Source organism: Amphiura filiformis, chromosome 5 (genome assembly GCF_039555335.1).
Source record: "Amphiura filiformis chromosome 5, Afil_fr2py, whole genome shotgun sequence".
NCBI lineage: Eukaryota > Metazoa > Echinodermata > Ophiuroidea > Amphilepidida > Amphiuridae > Amphiura > Amphiura filiformis.
Genome location: NC_092632.1, coordinates 13,392,808 through 13,407,952, shown reverse-complemented (window position 1 = coordinate 13,407,952; position 15,145 = coordinate 13,392,808). Strand labels below are relative to the sequence as shown.

Sequence of the window (15,145 nt, the reverse complement as noted above, 5' to 3'; positions counted from 1 at the left end):
GTTGCAGTGCATTTTAGGTCTGGAAAAGAATTTCTCATTTGAAATTAAAATCTGGTTGGCGACCTATTTACATAAAGACTTGTAGCCAGGGGGTGCTGTACTCCCAATCCAACAAAAAGTTCACTTTTTTGTGAACATGTGTTACAATTTTCTTTAAAAGATTCCAATTTGAAATGGGAAATCACAAATCATCATTTAAAAGACCACATGTTGTAAGTCCCAATCTGTGCTATCAATTGAGATGAGAATAAAATAATTACATTGTAGATGTTTTGACTGAATCAGTCTTTAAAAACATGTTTTTGAGAAACCCATCCATTCAGTTCAGCCTGTCTCATGACTTCTTGTTTGTGAATAGACCTTGGCGTGTGAAATGGTCTATAGTTCAGTAAACAATAAATAGAACGTTTAGTTCCCCCAAATCAGTAATATGACAAAATCTCCCAATTATATCTTTACATTTGAATGGCCAAGGTTATCTATCTGCTCAAGGTCGTTAGACTCGATACCCTTGACCTCTGAACTTGCCAATGAAATTGACAATGTTCATTCCTGTTTTACAGTCAAAATTGATGGCAAGTTTATTGTATTTTAAGTTCATAGTTTAAGTTTACATGAGTCTGCTGTTTGGTTCAATTTGTACCTAATGGTTCGTAACTAATTACCAAGTTTTATTAAATTCCTGCTGTCCTACATTCTCAAGTTGTGAGATCATTAACTCTAAACAAATAATGCAGCTCTTGATTGTCTCCGAGCATGAATCTGTGCTATGGGGCATCTGACTACATCATGATAGAAACAATCGCCATAAGTTGGATGAACTTCCCTGTGAAGAGGACATCAGCATCCAGTGATGAGTTGAAAACCTGCGAGCATAGGACTGAATGAAAGAATGACCCACAAAGCGTTCATGTTGAGGGAGGCTTCTGTATATTTTGGCAGCTGCTTAGATAAAGACCCCTTTGGCAATCTCAACCTCATATTCTACATGTACTTTCGCTAGTACATTATCATAATAGTATGAAGATGAGCAAGCTTATGTACATGTTGTATGTAAATGTTACAATTTAGTGATTTACTAAGAAAAAATGATCTGTTATCAAAATTAAGATTTTGGAACTTTTTGATCAAATTCAGATGCCATGTGTGAAAGCGATAAAACTATAGTTAGATCAGCTCAAAATCAGCGGGAATTGATAGGCTTTTACCACTATGCCAAAACGTAGACCCATGCTAATGTTATAGTTGATCTGTCTATTGTCTGGTCTATCATGTCCATACTATGCGTATTAAAGAAACTATATAAAATATAGAACTTACATTAAAGAATTTGGGATGCTTCTGGTGAGATTTCACAAGACAATTCTTGAAATATAATATATTGATATTAATCGACAATGTTATAAGGCCCACCAATTACAAGCTGATCAAACTATAGATCAAATCTGACTTGTAACACACATGAAGAATATAAGTACATATAAGTCAAATTATGAAACCATGGCTACCGTTATCATGGTTATGTTAAGGTTATGTCGATGCTGGGGATAGCAATCAGCACTTAATACAGAGCAAGTTTTTTGGCGTGTTTTATGACATAAAATAAGTATTATTCATGATCAATGCAACTTATTTATGCTTTCTGAACATCTGGCTAAATGACTCTAGAGACATATTATTATCATTTAATGCTGAAAATCTTTGATGATCCTTTCAAAGTAAAATAGGAACATGGAATTTGTTCAGAAATCTTTTTTTTTACATTGCACATAAGGCCAAGTAAAAAATAAAACATGTTTCACGTCCGGGTTTTCGAAAAAAAGGAGGAGGAGGGGGCTTTTTATTTTCTATTTTTTAAAATTGGTGTGAATACCCATACTTAGAGCTGTTTTATCGTATACAATAATGCCTGGAAAAAGGAGGAGGCCCTTTTTATTTGTTGTTCTGAGAGTTACCCCTCCAATGATCACAAAACCTATCTAAAATGTTTCTTGTATCTTAACAAGGCTATAGAAAGCATTTCAACTTCCTAGACATATTTTTTGAAAAGTTATAACTGAATTTCAAAAAATAAAAATATATTTGAGGAAACCTAAAAAAAGGAAGCGGGAGGGGACGTGAAACATGTTTATTTTTTTATTTTGCCTAATAATATTATACCAAATTGTCAGACTGCAAATTCTTCTCCACAAGTGCTTTACTTTATATTCCTTTTTAATACAATTTGCTCACAATGGAGTATTTGCATAGGGGCACCAAAGGATTTCTCAATTATTAGTGGGCTGGATTATGCAAGATTGACATGTTTACATTTTCAACGCTTAAGAGAGCATTTTTCAACTGGAGAATTTCATCCTTGGTATCTTGGCAAGCATTAAAAGACATGCACCACTTATGGTTTATCAAGCATTTACATGTAAACATGTTTAGGGTAATCTCAAGTGCTAGCATGCAAATAGTGTGTTTCCCATAGAATATTTTGACCTGTACGTAATCCGACTGTTCTGGTCTGCATCCTCTTCAGTGCCAAAGGTCTCTGATGAAGCAAACTTCCAGAGCTTTTTTTTAATAACCAATATGCAGGCCTACCGAATCTAGAATCTGTCATTATGCAAGGAATATCACAGTAAAATCATTGATAATATACCCACAAAACTGAAATTAGGGGCAAGGAAAGAAGGACAGAAGTCTCGGAAGGATGAAAGAAGATGAAGGGAAAAGTTGTTTTCTCACATCCTTGTTTTGAGCCACCAATCCCTTGGGTGTGGAGGACAACACCAAGGATAGCAAGCCAAGAGTATGACCGTTGCCTGGCCAATTGTTTTATTAGTTTGTAGTTTCGGAGGATTGCACAATCGGATCATGTGGGATGCATGAGCGTGCAGCCATTTCATGCTGCATTGTTTTATACTGTATTGCTTTGTATGTAAAGTAGATTTACGAGTTAAAAATTGCTATCAGAACAAACACAAGAAAACTCATCAATTGTATGACTGTCATCTTTGAACTTTATGAGATTAATAAATCCTAAGAAATTCCTTCACATCACTATTATCTAACCAAACCAATCTTCTGATCCTAATATGACATCATTTCCACGACTAATAAACAATACCACAGTGATGTAACATATATGGTATGTAATTTACACCTCAAGTCTTGAACCTCAGACATGAATTTATTTTATTTACACGACATGTAGGAAGGAAATGATTGAACATGAAGGCAAATAAAATACCCTTGGTATTACCTGTTTTTGATCCTTGACGTTTTCGAAACCAACACAGAATCGTTCAAGCATAAATTTATGGAAATGCATATAACTCATACTGCTATGATATTTGCTCATTATAGGTGATCAGTGTAGTGTGTTAATGAGATTAGCAAAACAGGTGTATAAGGGCACGAACTTCGCCTTGACAAATTGCATATTAAGATGCTATGCTAAGTATTATAAGTAGCTGGCTTTTCACAGTTGCCTAATGCAGTACATTACTGATGGTCGACTTGATAATCTTACTTAGGCCAAGTTCAAAGCTAAGAATGTGAGCCTTCAAAACTATGGATGTGGAGCCAAGCTCATGAAATTGGCTCATAAATTAATCCTGGTCTGATCGGTGATTATATGATGTCATATCTTCAATCTAATCTATTTTTGAACTTGAGAAAAATGACATCTGGTTTTCTCTTCAACTTGTCTTAGCGTTAAGATCTGCCCATTATTTTGCCATCAGGAAACTACCCTTGCAGGCATCCACACACACACACTGATGGCTAAATATGGCCAAACTCAAGTGTAGAATGCCCAAAGCCTGCAACATCTATCACTTTTTCAACCTTTGATTAAAACTTGGTCAAACCGATAAATCCTATCCATAGATTGACGTCATGTTTATTTTCCTATATTTAATGTTTCACAGTGTCATTACTTTGTCAATGACTAGGAGATTCCGCATACTGCTGGCCCTCATGACAGCTGTACATGAAATACTGCATCCAAAAATCACAAACATGATAACACTGGTTAATAAGAACTCAACAAAAAGTCAAATTAAATTTATGTCACTCCATCATTCTACGATCAGGCAAGTTAATTTTTGAAGGGAATATGCACTTTCCTCCTCAAATGCATCCAAGAAGTCTATATTCAGCCTGAAGTGCATACATTTGCATAAATTTGTTTGACTTTTGTTTGTTCAATTCACTGAGATGATAAGTCTGTAGTGAAGCGTGTTTCTCTAGAATATCTGCCACACTTCAGTACGTACTTTATCATCTTCATCGTAAAATTAATTCAGAGAGAATATTTCTGTCTCCATGTAGATTTCCTTACCCTCTTTTTGCTGCAGTAGATTTGCCATTTCTTCTCTGGTGGTAAATCAAACATTCGTTCCCTGTGTTCAGCTGTCAAATCAAGCTCATCCTGAATAAGGGGCAAAAAAGTAAAAGAATAAAACATGAAGTCCAGTCAGAATGAAATATATATTTTATACATCTATCTCCACTCAATATTTATTCATTTAAACTATTTAATTTACTCTGGAATGAATGCTGTACATCAGGATATTTTTGCAGTCCTATTTTTGTGCATTTTTTTGGAACAAAACATTATTACAGAAGACCAAGTAATTTTGCAGGCTCCTCAAAACGAATACGAGCCAAAAATATTTGTATGTAGCATGTTTTTATTTCATCAAAAGGAATTAAAATATAAAACCTGTTGAAAATATCTGGCTGCTAATGACAAGTACATCACTACAGGTTATATCTAATTAATATTCAGGAGAGCAGGGATCAATTTACATCTTCATAGCATCATCGATCAATTCATCACCTGCAGATGAACTATGTTGGGTCAATGACCATCGATATGAGGGTAGTCAAATACTGAAACCAACCTTTGAGTACCTTTAATTTAAAATGGTTACTGCCAGGGCATTGGTAATGACCCACCAGCCCAAAAGAGTTGCAAGTTTTGATTGAATGTCTATTTGCAATCACGACTTTGATTGTCATGCTCACGAACATTAAGCAAATACATGGCTAGAGGCATGTAGGAAAGTGATACAAACAAAACATGCCATACCTGCAATATTAAAGCCCAAACGTGCATACTTGACAGTTATCTTCAGAATTCTTTGACAACTTTCACACAATTTGCGAACACCTCAAGTTGGTGGCAAAGTTATGTATGCACTGTTGGGGTATGTGACAATGTGACTTTTGAGCAAAATGCAAAATAGTTGGACAATGATCTATTAAGGTGTCAACAACACACTATTTTTAATACTCGAACATTGACTAACCACTTCTGTCCATATGTATGTAACTTTAAACCTGTGAGGTTTCTTCTGTTTTCGCAACCATCACATATTGCTTATTTATCTTAGGCAAGTACTTCCAGAACTCTCCTCTCATTTATTAACTTTGACCTATTCCTTAGTGCATGTTCCTCATCTAGATTTCCACCGTCTGGTGAACAGTCTGCATCCATAAGGTGCCTTAATCACTTACTTCCGTATATACATTATACAATGAACTTATAATGCTCAGCTAGAAAGTATATTGCAATTCAAAAATAGATACAATTGTACGCAGTATCGTTAAATTAATAGGGCCTACTGCCTATGCTGGTTCATTTAGTAGCAAACTGAATGCAAATTCACAGAACTTTAGTGATACTACATGTTTCAATGATTGTACAGCACATTTTAACTTTGTCAAATGTTAAAAGATATTGCGCAATATGGTTTTAAACGTAAGAGAGTTCAGATTTAAAGGCCATCACCGAAAGAGTTTAGAATATAGAAGTACAGTCAAACTTCTTTTATGTGGTCATGATGGGACCAAGCATTAGCCATATAAGTGAAAAATTCTGATAAATGAATTAAATGTATAATTCTGCATTGAATTTCAAAAGCACTTCAGAGACATCTCAATATGATGTAATATTAACACTGAAATATGAGTGCTTCATGCAACATAAATGTCCTTGTTTGCATCGGAGCATAACATAAGGTGTCAAAGCATTAAAAATATCTGATCCTATGAAAATATCAAAGACCAGTAGAGTGATCCATATAAAAGGGGTGGGCTGTAACTAGAGCATCTGAACACTTGCAAGTTATAAACTGAATCATACCATCTGTGATAATATGCGTCTAAACAAATGATTCAGTGTCACCTTGAAGTTTACTGTAAAGTCCCTCACAACAAAATATCTGAAAGGAACGGAACTAAATAAACTGGACTAATTAAGCCTAAAAGAACTTTCACCTGTATTATTTCATTAGCTTAATTCCCATAAACCTATGGAACTAATACAAATCCTAACCACAGGAGCATTGGAAGTAAGCAGCTGGCTATTTGGCATATTTTATTTTTATTTTGGTTTATTTTACTTGTTGTAATTAGTAACTTTCTCCAGCTAGCTAGCTAGCTAGTCCGTGCAACTACGTGTAGATGCGAGCTGTTATAAGCTTGCAGACAGCTTAACACCCTTGCAGGTATCTGAAACATGAATATCTTCCGGAGTCAATTGAGCATTTCCCGCTCAGATTTAATCTGAGATTGAAAATAGAGACACTTTCTATTGGTTTTACTCAACTGGACATTAACATGTATGTGTAATCATTGTAGCCATTTGGGGAAATGCACTTTCAATTGAATGTACATTTATGTAGATCATTAAACAGCTTGCACCATATGGGAAATGTTTATTATCACAGGCTATTTACCTCTATCCAGCATTTAATGTGCCCTCAATCAAATGCTGGTTTGTAAACAACCTGAACATTAACCTTTTTTCCTTTTCCTCAAAATTCACACCATTTAATATTGCTTATCAGGAAATTATGCCTCAATTTCAAAAACAATTTGGGGAAATATTGGAAATTTTATTTCAACCTTTTGAAGTTAAAATCGATCATTAAAGATCTGAATTGAAGCTGAATATTTAATATGCCTTCCAAAATAATAAATATATGCACAGATTTGCAATTAAAATATGTGTGTTTCATGTATCTGGCACACTAATGGCCAAATCTGACCCTCCAAATCACCAAACTTAGAATCCAGTAAGTTAATAATAATCAGTATAAGATGAGGCCAAGGTTGGGAATTCACTTTTCCTGTTTTGGATAATTCAGCACCCAACAGCAGCAATAGCTGATGACATGACCATTCAGGATAACCTAGCTTCCTTTGGCTACATCCCTTTTATTAACTTACCAGTAGAGTACCTATAAGATATCAAATGTTCGGCTAGATATCACTATAGTCTAGAGCCTATTTGTTGAATTTTTCCTGACGATGCAGCTCTCTGTCAGTAGAAGACTTGCTATCACACATTTTGGCAATCAACAACTTTCAAAATTTAAGCTAGATACCACGCATAAGATCAAGAATGTCACTTTTTGATTTTGCAAGATATAATTTGCAAAAAGGCTAAAAAATGTTTCCTGCTGTAAGTGACCTGAAAACCAGAATGTGATACAAGTTTTTTGTTCCTTGTTTTTGCAGTTTATTCACTCCGGAAACAAAATGCTCCCATCAGCCTATAGCAAACAAATTTTCTTTTTAAATGCCTAATCATACTTACCACAAGTTCAGCAAACTTGATATTAAGTTCATCTAATGGTGGCATAGGCTCAGCCACCTCCATGGGGTGTAAAAGCATCCCACCATCCCCTCCATCTACGATTCCAAAAGTGATAGAAGGGGGCTCATCCCCACCCCCGAAACATCCACACAGGCCGCCTCCTCCTCTCTTCTGCGGCATGGTGCCAGTCTTGATTACGTCACCTAGTCAGAATTATGATCCTGGGTTATAGCTTCATGAATCTGTAAAGAGATAAAAAACATTATAAAATTGTTAATTTGGCATTTTATTGTCTCATATTATGAGTGAGGAATGTGTCCCGATGTTTGTTGCCACTTGTTTACTCCGGTTTCATACCACTTTCTGCATGTAGCTTACAAAAGTTAAGTGAAGCAGAGATTTAGAGCTCATCTACATCATATTGTCATGATTAGTAGTGAAGATTCCTGATCATCCTGGTTGCAAATGCAGCATCTGTTAAATTCCATTACTTTCTTTTAGCAAGTTACTACTATTATCTGTTCTGATCTCAATGTACGTAGCCTTTGTAAAAGACCCCCATGATCCATACTGAGGGGGTGAGTAGCTCAGCCACGAACGGAGCACCAAAGCTAGTGTTTTCAGCCATGTGTGTGTCGTACTCAGTAGTTTATAGACTTGTATGGACTGTAATTTTTATGAGAAAATTGCAGTATGATATTCCCCACCTACAATTAATTTTACTGCAGCAGAAAATGTGTTTTGCAGTTATGTTCAGATGAAGTAACATCCAATATCTGCTACGTATACTACCACCGTCAGGGCAGAGTGTGCATCTCATCATACTATGATTGATGAATACCCAGCAGTCTCTTGCTTTACCTGCAAAAATAAGACCTACCTGCACTAAAAGCAAACAAGAATTCTAACAGAACAAACATCAATATAAAGCAATGAAATGTTTTGACTTATTCTTTTCATCGCAGCTTGTACTGCTGACCTTCAAATTATGTTTGGTATGTATGTATGAATGATGTTGGCTATACAACAAATAATATAAAACAACATCAGCAATGATTTATTGTGCTTTTTTTCAACAGCAGGTATACTAGTAGTCACTCACCAATGCATGAGCCCTGAAATTGCTAACCTTGACACAAAACACAAATTATATCTGAACATGATCTGAAACAATCACATTCAACCATGGTTCAACACTCCATTCTGCAGTAAAATTGTTTTCAAATTGACTTACATGTAAGCCTACATATACCAATTTTCAAGACACGCTGAATCTTTGATCACAAATCAATACAACACTACCATGACCTTATTTTAATAAAACCACTATTATGCAATGAGGTGTTCTTCCAGTCCATTTAATATTGATTGGCCTGCCTGTTCTGAAGGTATCTAAGCTACAACGAAGTACCAGTCCAATCTAGGAAATTGCTTTCCAGAATGCCAGAAAGCAAAATATGTTTATCCCACAATAATCAAATACAGACATTATTAGTTCAGCTGAAACTATTATTAGCCACACAATTAAATGACATTTGAAATGGGCTAATGATTAATAATACTTAATGCACACACCAGACACTGGAACAAGACATTAATATTAGATACTGATGTCTTGTAAGTTCACAAACAGATCTAATTGCATTTTTACTATTCTTAGTAACATCAATTGTAGCAAGTGTTCTGAGCATACATTATGCTTATCACATAGTGTATACATAAATCAAACCAAAACACATCCATACTTACAATACATACACATGTAGACACTTGAGGCATAAGGCATCCTTATTCATTCCATGCTATGTGTATACTGTACGCAAAAATATTAGTAATCAATCCTGAATCTTATTCATTTCAAAGATATCTGGTCAGTGGTCAACCCACACGAAAATAAAGTAGAAGATTAAGATTAATTGTCAATAATTATCCCGAGCTATTCATCCACATTGAGCACAGCAGCCTACGATCCCGGTTTATACTCCTCGCCAGTCATGTATGCAATGACAACATGCAAGCAGTGCCGGTACTTGGCAATAATAATCGTTGAACAACGGGGAATCTAGACTAGTGTGTATGGTATGTGCTGTGACCAACCAGCTGATGCAGCGGCAATGGTGTGTGCCACTTTAAAACAGGAAGTAGCGGTGAGGTCACCAAGAATTAAATTATGTTTGTCAGATTGGGGATTTAAAAAAAAAGCTCTACAAAGGCCCGGGTACAAAGGAGGCCATGCATGCTTAGCTGAGTTTGTCTAGCAAGAAAATCAGTAACCATTTCATGCAATCCTGCAGGCCTCCTACATGTGTGTGATTCATAACTTGACTTTACAGTCACTCTCTGATAATTTCCTACTAAAAAAACTGTACCCTTCCAAAAATACACTTGTTCCAATGCAGATTGACAATAAATACTTCATTACCCCCCCCCCTCTTATATTGAGGAATAGAAATTCAGCGTATTAAATCCAAGAATTGATTCTTGCAAAGATTCTCCTGAGCAGATTTGTAAGAATGCACATATATTCTTGTAAGAATAATTTGTCTCATGTACATTGTGTAAATTATGGAGAACAGATTTTTCTGGCAGATTCTCCCTAATTCTTTAGGGAGAATCTGGATGTATATGGACTCTCGCACCTTGTAACAAGCTCTAAGTTAGCCACGATATTTAACTATGACAATCACAAACAATTATTGAACCTTGTATAATCTGTGGATCCCCATTTCCATCCAAACTGCCCCAGTGTCCTCGGATGTTGATGCCCTTCAAAATGCAAACACAAAGTCTGAGTCAGAGAATCATTAACCCTAACCCCTAAGGGCTTTTCGGTGACGGGAAGGGAAAGAAGGAAAGAATAAAGAGAGAAAAGAAGGAAAGAAGTTGTTTGCTCTGGGTGGGATTCAAACCCGAGTCCCCTCACATGCCAAGCACTCGGTCGGTGACACTTTGCCATGGGTCTTGGGCTTTGCTGGCCAGCGAAACCGTGCCTATATATCACTTAGGGCGATTGCGTCATCACACCACGTGGGATGCATGCACGAACAGCGCATATATCAAGTAGTATTTTGTAGTATTCAGGCGGGTTAGGGTTAAGCCACCTAAATATACTGCACACAAAAAGTATCTGAACACAGAAAACAAAAGCCATTTCTTAAAGACATTAAACCTAAATTGCAAAATAAAATGTGCAATAGATGGAGACTTTTGTTTACATACTTTGATAAAAACACAGCCTGATTATTTCAGACTAATTTCAGTTGTGGTATACCTTCCATATCAAGATGTTATCAAGTTCAATAAATCTGATACTTCCCATGTTCTTGTCACTCTATTTGTACACTTCAGATAAAGAATAATGATACTGTTTCAGTTTCCATTCTTTGCCAAGTTTAACTTTGTCAATTAACCTGACCTAGATTGAGTTATCAAGTTAATATATGAGTTATTGTAAATCATTGGCTTAGGAAGATTTTCAACATAGGGGGAGGGGCTGAATCTTGAAAAAAATTTGGTGGGCCACCCTGTGCGGTGCCCGAAGGGGGTTTCCCCCTCGTCACATGGTTCAGCAACATACATGTAGCATTTCATTTTTATTTAAAATCAATACTATATCTCCCAGCAACTACAAATGCTGGAAGAATTGTAACATTTCAGTTGCAAACTCAAGTTCCATGTCCTAAAACTACTGATCTCCATTATCCATAGTAACATGGTATTACTCAGCAGTCTGACCTAAAATAAGCCGGGAAATGTTATCGAAGACAACAGTCTTACTGAGGTCCATGATAAATATGGCCTACTCTGTGTACTGCCTATATGTTATACATGTACCCAATTGCAGTGAGCACTTTTTATACCGGGCTTTATTAACAGCTAGCATTTATATCAACAAACTCTTCATTTTTGTAAGGAAACAGCGGCGTTCCTGTCGGATATCCACAAAATTGTTTAAATTTCCTGGATGGACCTTCTAAGGAAGTATGGTGCTGAGATGCTTCAAATTCTTTACCTTTGAGAGAAGAGAAATATAAGCAGATACCTGAATGCCTAAAAATAAAATCCAAAATATAATCAAGGCAAAAGTACATTTTCATTTTTTTTATAAACTTATAAATTTTAAAATGAAATTTGTTCAGATTACATTTACATCCCCAAAACAGCTATCTGCTTTTAATTATTTAAAATCTGAAATATATATTTAAAGGTCAATACTTTGCCAGTAAGTTTAAATTTCAAACCACACAATATATGTTACTGACACAAAATATCTTTTTGGTCAACCTGCTCGATGATATTACATTCTTCGCAATTATTCCTACCATCATCAGAAGATGACTGTCACCCAGTACATATACCCCCTAGCTAGGATGAGCACAGAAGCAACTGAAGACAAAGATTGCCTCATCCTCCTTTCAACAACAGGATGATGGGGAGGATAGGAAGGAATGAAAGATGCGCTCTGAACAACTCAACACCAGCAAAACCAGGAGATGACAGAAAATACAAGAGTTCTTGGTAATTATATGCTGAAGATGCATATAGGGCACATACAGGGGATATTCAAGTATGAATCTGAGATGAATGATGTTTAAAGCCAAAAGATGATTGCAATTTAGATACAATGATACTCAAGCTTACATACATGTAAATTAGACCTAGGCTATAATGTCTTGTTCCAATTATGCCCTATATGACAGATGAGACCATAATGATACCAATACGAGAAGTGGATGCATCAATCCCACATCATATTCTGATACAAATAAAAAGCGACATGATTTTCTTTCAGTTTGCTTCTAAAGATTCATTGCTAAAAAGTCATTTGCTTCCCAAAGATACCTTGCTGCAAACGTCACAATGTATTTATTAACCCTAATGCTAAAAATGGTTTTTGGCTATTGGAACAGAAAGGACGAAAAAAGAGAGAAGATGAACAAATTTGTGACTTGGCAACCCCAGGATTCGAACCTTAGACCCCTCGGGTGTCACGCACAAGATCACCAACTTGTAGCTACAGAGGTTTGGCTGGCCCAGCCAGTAAATTCCCTTATAGCGATTCCTACATATGACTTAAGCTGATTGCGTCATGCCCGACACTTGCAAATTATGCATGCATGCGCAGTGAAGATTTTGCAAGATTTTTACAAGTTAGAGTACAAGTATATATTACTGTCAAGTTTTTTGTGGTACTCAAAATGGTTTATCCCTCAGAATCTTACATTTGAAAGGTCCTCCTTGTTTTCCTTGAGCACTGTTGGAAAACACAAAAAACTATGATGCTAATTTTACATTGAAAGGGGAAAAAATACCTCCCTTCCTCATCAAATATTCATGAAAATCGTTCGCATGAAAACCAAAATATATTTTTATGTGGCCAATTACATTACACTATTACATGGAATATGAACAAGAAAATTGAGCTTATTGTACGCACTACTGACAGAGTAACAAAAATTTAAACAATGCATCATATAGGCCAAGTTTGTTTGTTTGTTTGTATCCTGTTTATCATATTAATTCGCTCTGCTTCATGCAACAATTATGTTTGTAAACACACAATTATGGACTTGATTGCTACACCTATGTGGTAAGAGGTGCTTTGTTTTCATGGCTGCTACGTACAGTGGTACATGTTGGGTGGATCCGGGAAGGTTCTCTGTTAATATTTCAATCATCAGTATGTGTACTGGTTTCAATAACCTACATTAGCTTCAATCAAGAGCTGAAGCATGCAAATTGCATGCAAAATATTGTTCTATGGGCTTTGAGCATGCAGTTTCAAGTTGCTGATTGTCCCCAACTCTGTATTGACTCCGGACCGGATGCATTCAATTCTTTGCCAGATGCATTATTTAAAATCTATGCTTCTGGTCAAACTGGAGCTATGCAGTCCTGAAATGAACTCCAAAGTGGCCATAATGATGGAAGTCAAGGCTAAAATTCCTTCCTAAAATATCCTCATTTGTGACCTTATACTTGGGACACCTGTTGTTATTTCCCAGAATTCTCTAATCAAATCAACTGGTCAATTACATCTCAATATGAGGATTCCCCATTCCAATATCATTACTCATTCATCAATACACCACAAATATTCAATAGATGGTCAATATCAATTTGTTTGTCAAAATGAAATAGATCATATGTGATATAAACATTTGTCTCAAAACTAATAATAATTCAATGATGAGAGTTAATTGCTGTGTGATTCTTGTGTTATTTTTGACACTGAGTTTGAAACTTCAAACGTTTTGACATGTTTATATTGTCTGTCGATATCTATATTTTGAATGAACGAAAGTTTCTACTTACACTGAGCTCATACTTGCCACCATGGATTTTAGAAAGTGAAAATAGATTTAGAATTTGTAGAAAACCAAACACAGCATGGTTTTTTTACCAATGTGTGCATCAGCTTTGAATCAACGAACTTGTTTTTAATGTAGCCTAATAATAGCTGAATACCTAAAATGGTAATATTTAATGTAGCCTAATAGTAACTGAATAAGGTACCTAAAATGGTAATATTTGACAGCCTGGGTGCGTATACAGTGAATGAAAGTAAAAATAGAAATGTAGGCCTATACATATCAAAATAAAGTATTAAATATACAGTGTATCTGTTGTTGATGGATTCAGTTGCACCTAAGTGGAGAGCGTGGCGCAATGGTTAGGGTACTTGCCTTTAGTGCATGCGGTCCCGGGTTCGATTCCCGGCGGTGGTGATTTGCTGGGATATTGACTTGGAAAAAAAAAAGTCTGAAATTAATTGGCAACATCTGTACATTAAATTCAGACTTCCGCTCTCCCCATGGTTCATTTAGAATTGGGCAAATGAATCATGAAAGTACTCCGTCCTTCGGAGGGGACGTTAAGCTGTCGGTCCCGTGTGGAGAGAACCATACCTGTACATGTATCTCGCAGCCAGTTTCGGAAAGAGTAGGGTGTTAACCCTGACTGTTCCCAACCCGTCCCGGTGTTCAAATGGACCCCAATGGAAATAAGCTTCAATAGAGGCTTTCTTGGGTTATCCAGGGTTGTCAAAACCCGAACAAATCAAATCAAATCAAAGTTATACAGGTGCTTTGAAAAGGGGGCTCTTACGTGTAGATGGATGCCCGGTCCCCGCACTCCGTGCATCCGCGGGTATTCATGCTTGTCGGCGAACTTTAAAAACACCCCCTTTTGCATCTCATTTCGCGAACTTTTTACGGAAAAAACACCCCTTTTTTTAGAGATTTCGCGAATTATTTGCCCTTCGACAATACCCCTATTTTCGGTCAAACACGAACGATATTTCTAATACAGGGCCTACCCTTTTCTGGCAGAAACGCGTTGGGTTTGCTCACAGACCCTTGGCTAAATGCAGAGGCTAAATGTATGACCTTCAATCACTTGGCCGGGTGCACACCGGATGCGCCGAACGGAAAATTGTGAAACTGTGATATTTTCGTAAAACCACAGAAGATACGGTATAATAAAATAATAGGCCTACCGTTCTTTGGTAAAAGCAAGAGAAGTGATATTTCTATGAAAATACCC

At 36.3% G+C, this 15,145-nt stretch overlaps 1 protein-coding gene across 4 annotated transcripts in view; it reads right to left on the bottom strand.

The window, feature by feature from the left end:
• The window catches only part of LOC140152667 (disheveled-associated activator of morphogenesis 1-like), a 94,100-nt gene that overhangs the window by 51,436 nt on the left and 27,519 nt on the right, over window positions 1-15,145 (bottom strand). For 3 of the 4 annotated variants that reach the window (XM_072175116.1, XM_072175120.1, XM_072175118.1), the window contains 2 exons: window positions 7,601-7,842; window positions 4,334-4,423 (listed from right to left, as the gene is read on the bottom strand). In XM_072175116.1, the coding sequence (XP_072031217.1) occupies window positions 4,334-4,423; window positions 7,601-7,780 (270 nt within the window). In that variant the 5' untranslated portion in view covers window positions 7,781-7,842. Of the gene's footprint in view, window positions 1-4,333; window positions 4,424-7,600; window positions 7,843-9,349; window positions 9,674-15,145 lie in introns of those variants that run through there. The other variant, XM_072175117.1, reaches the window with a different exon arrangement.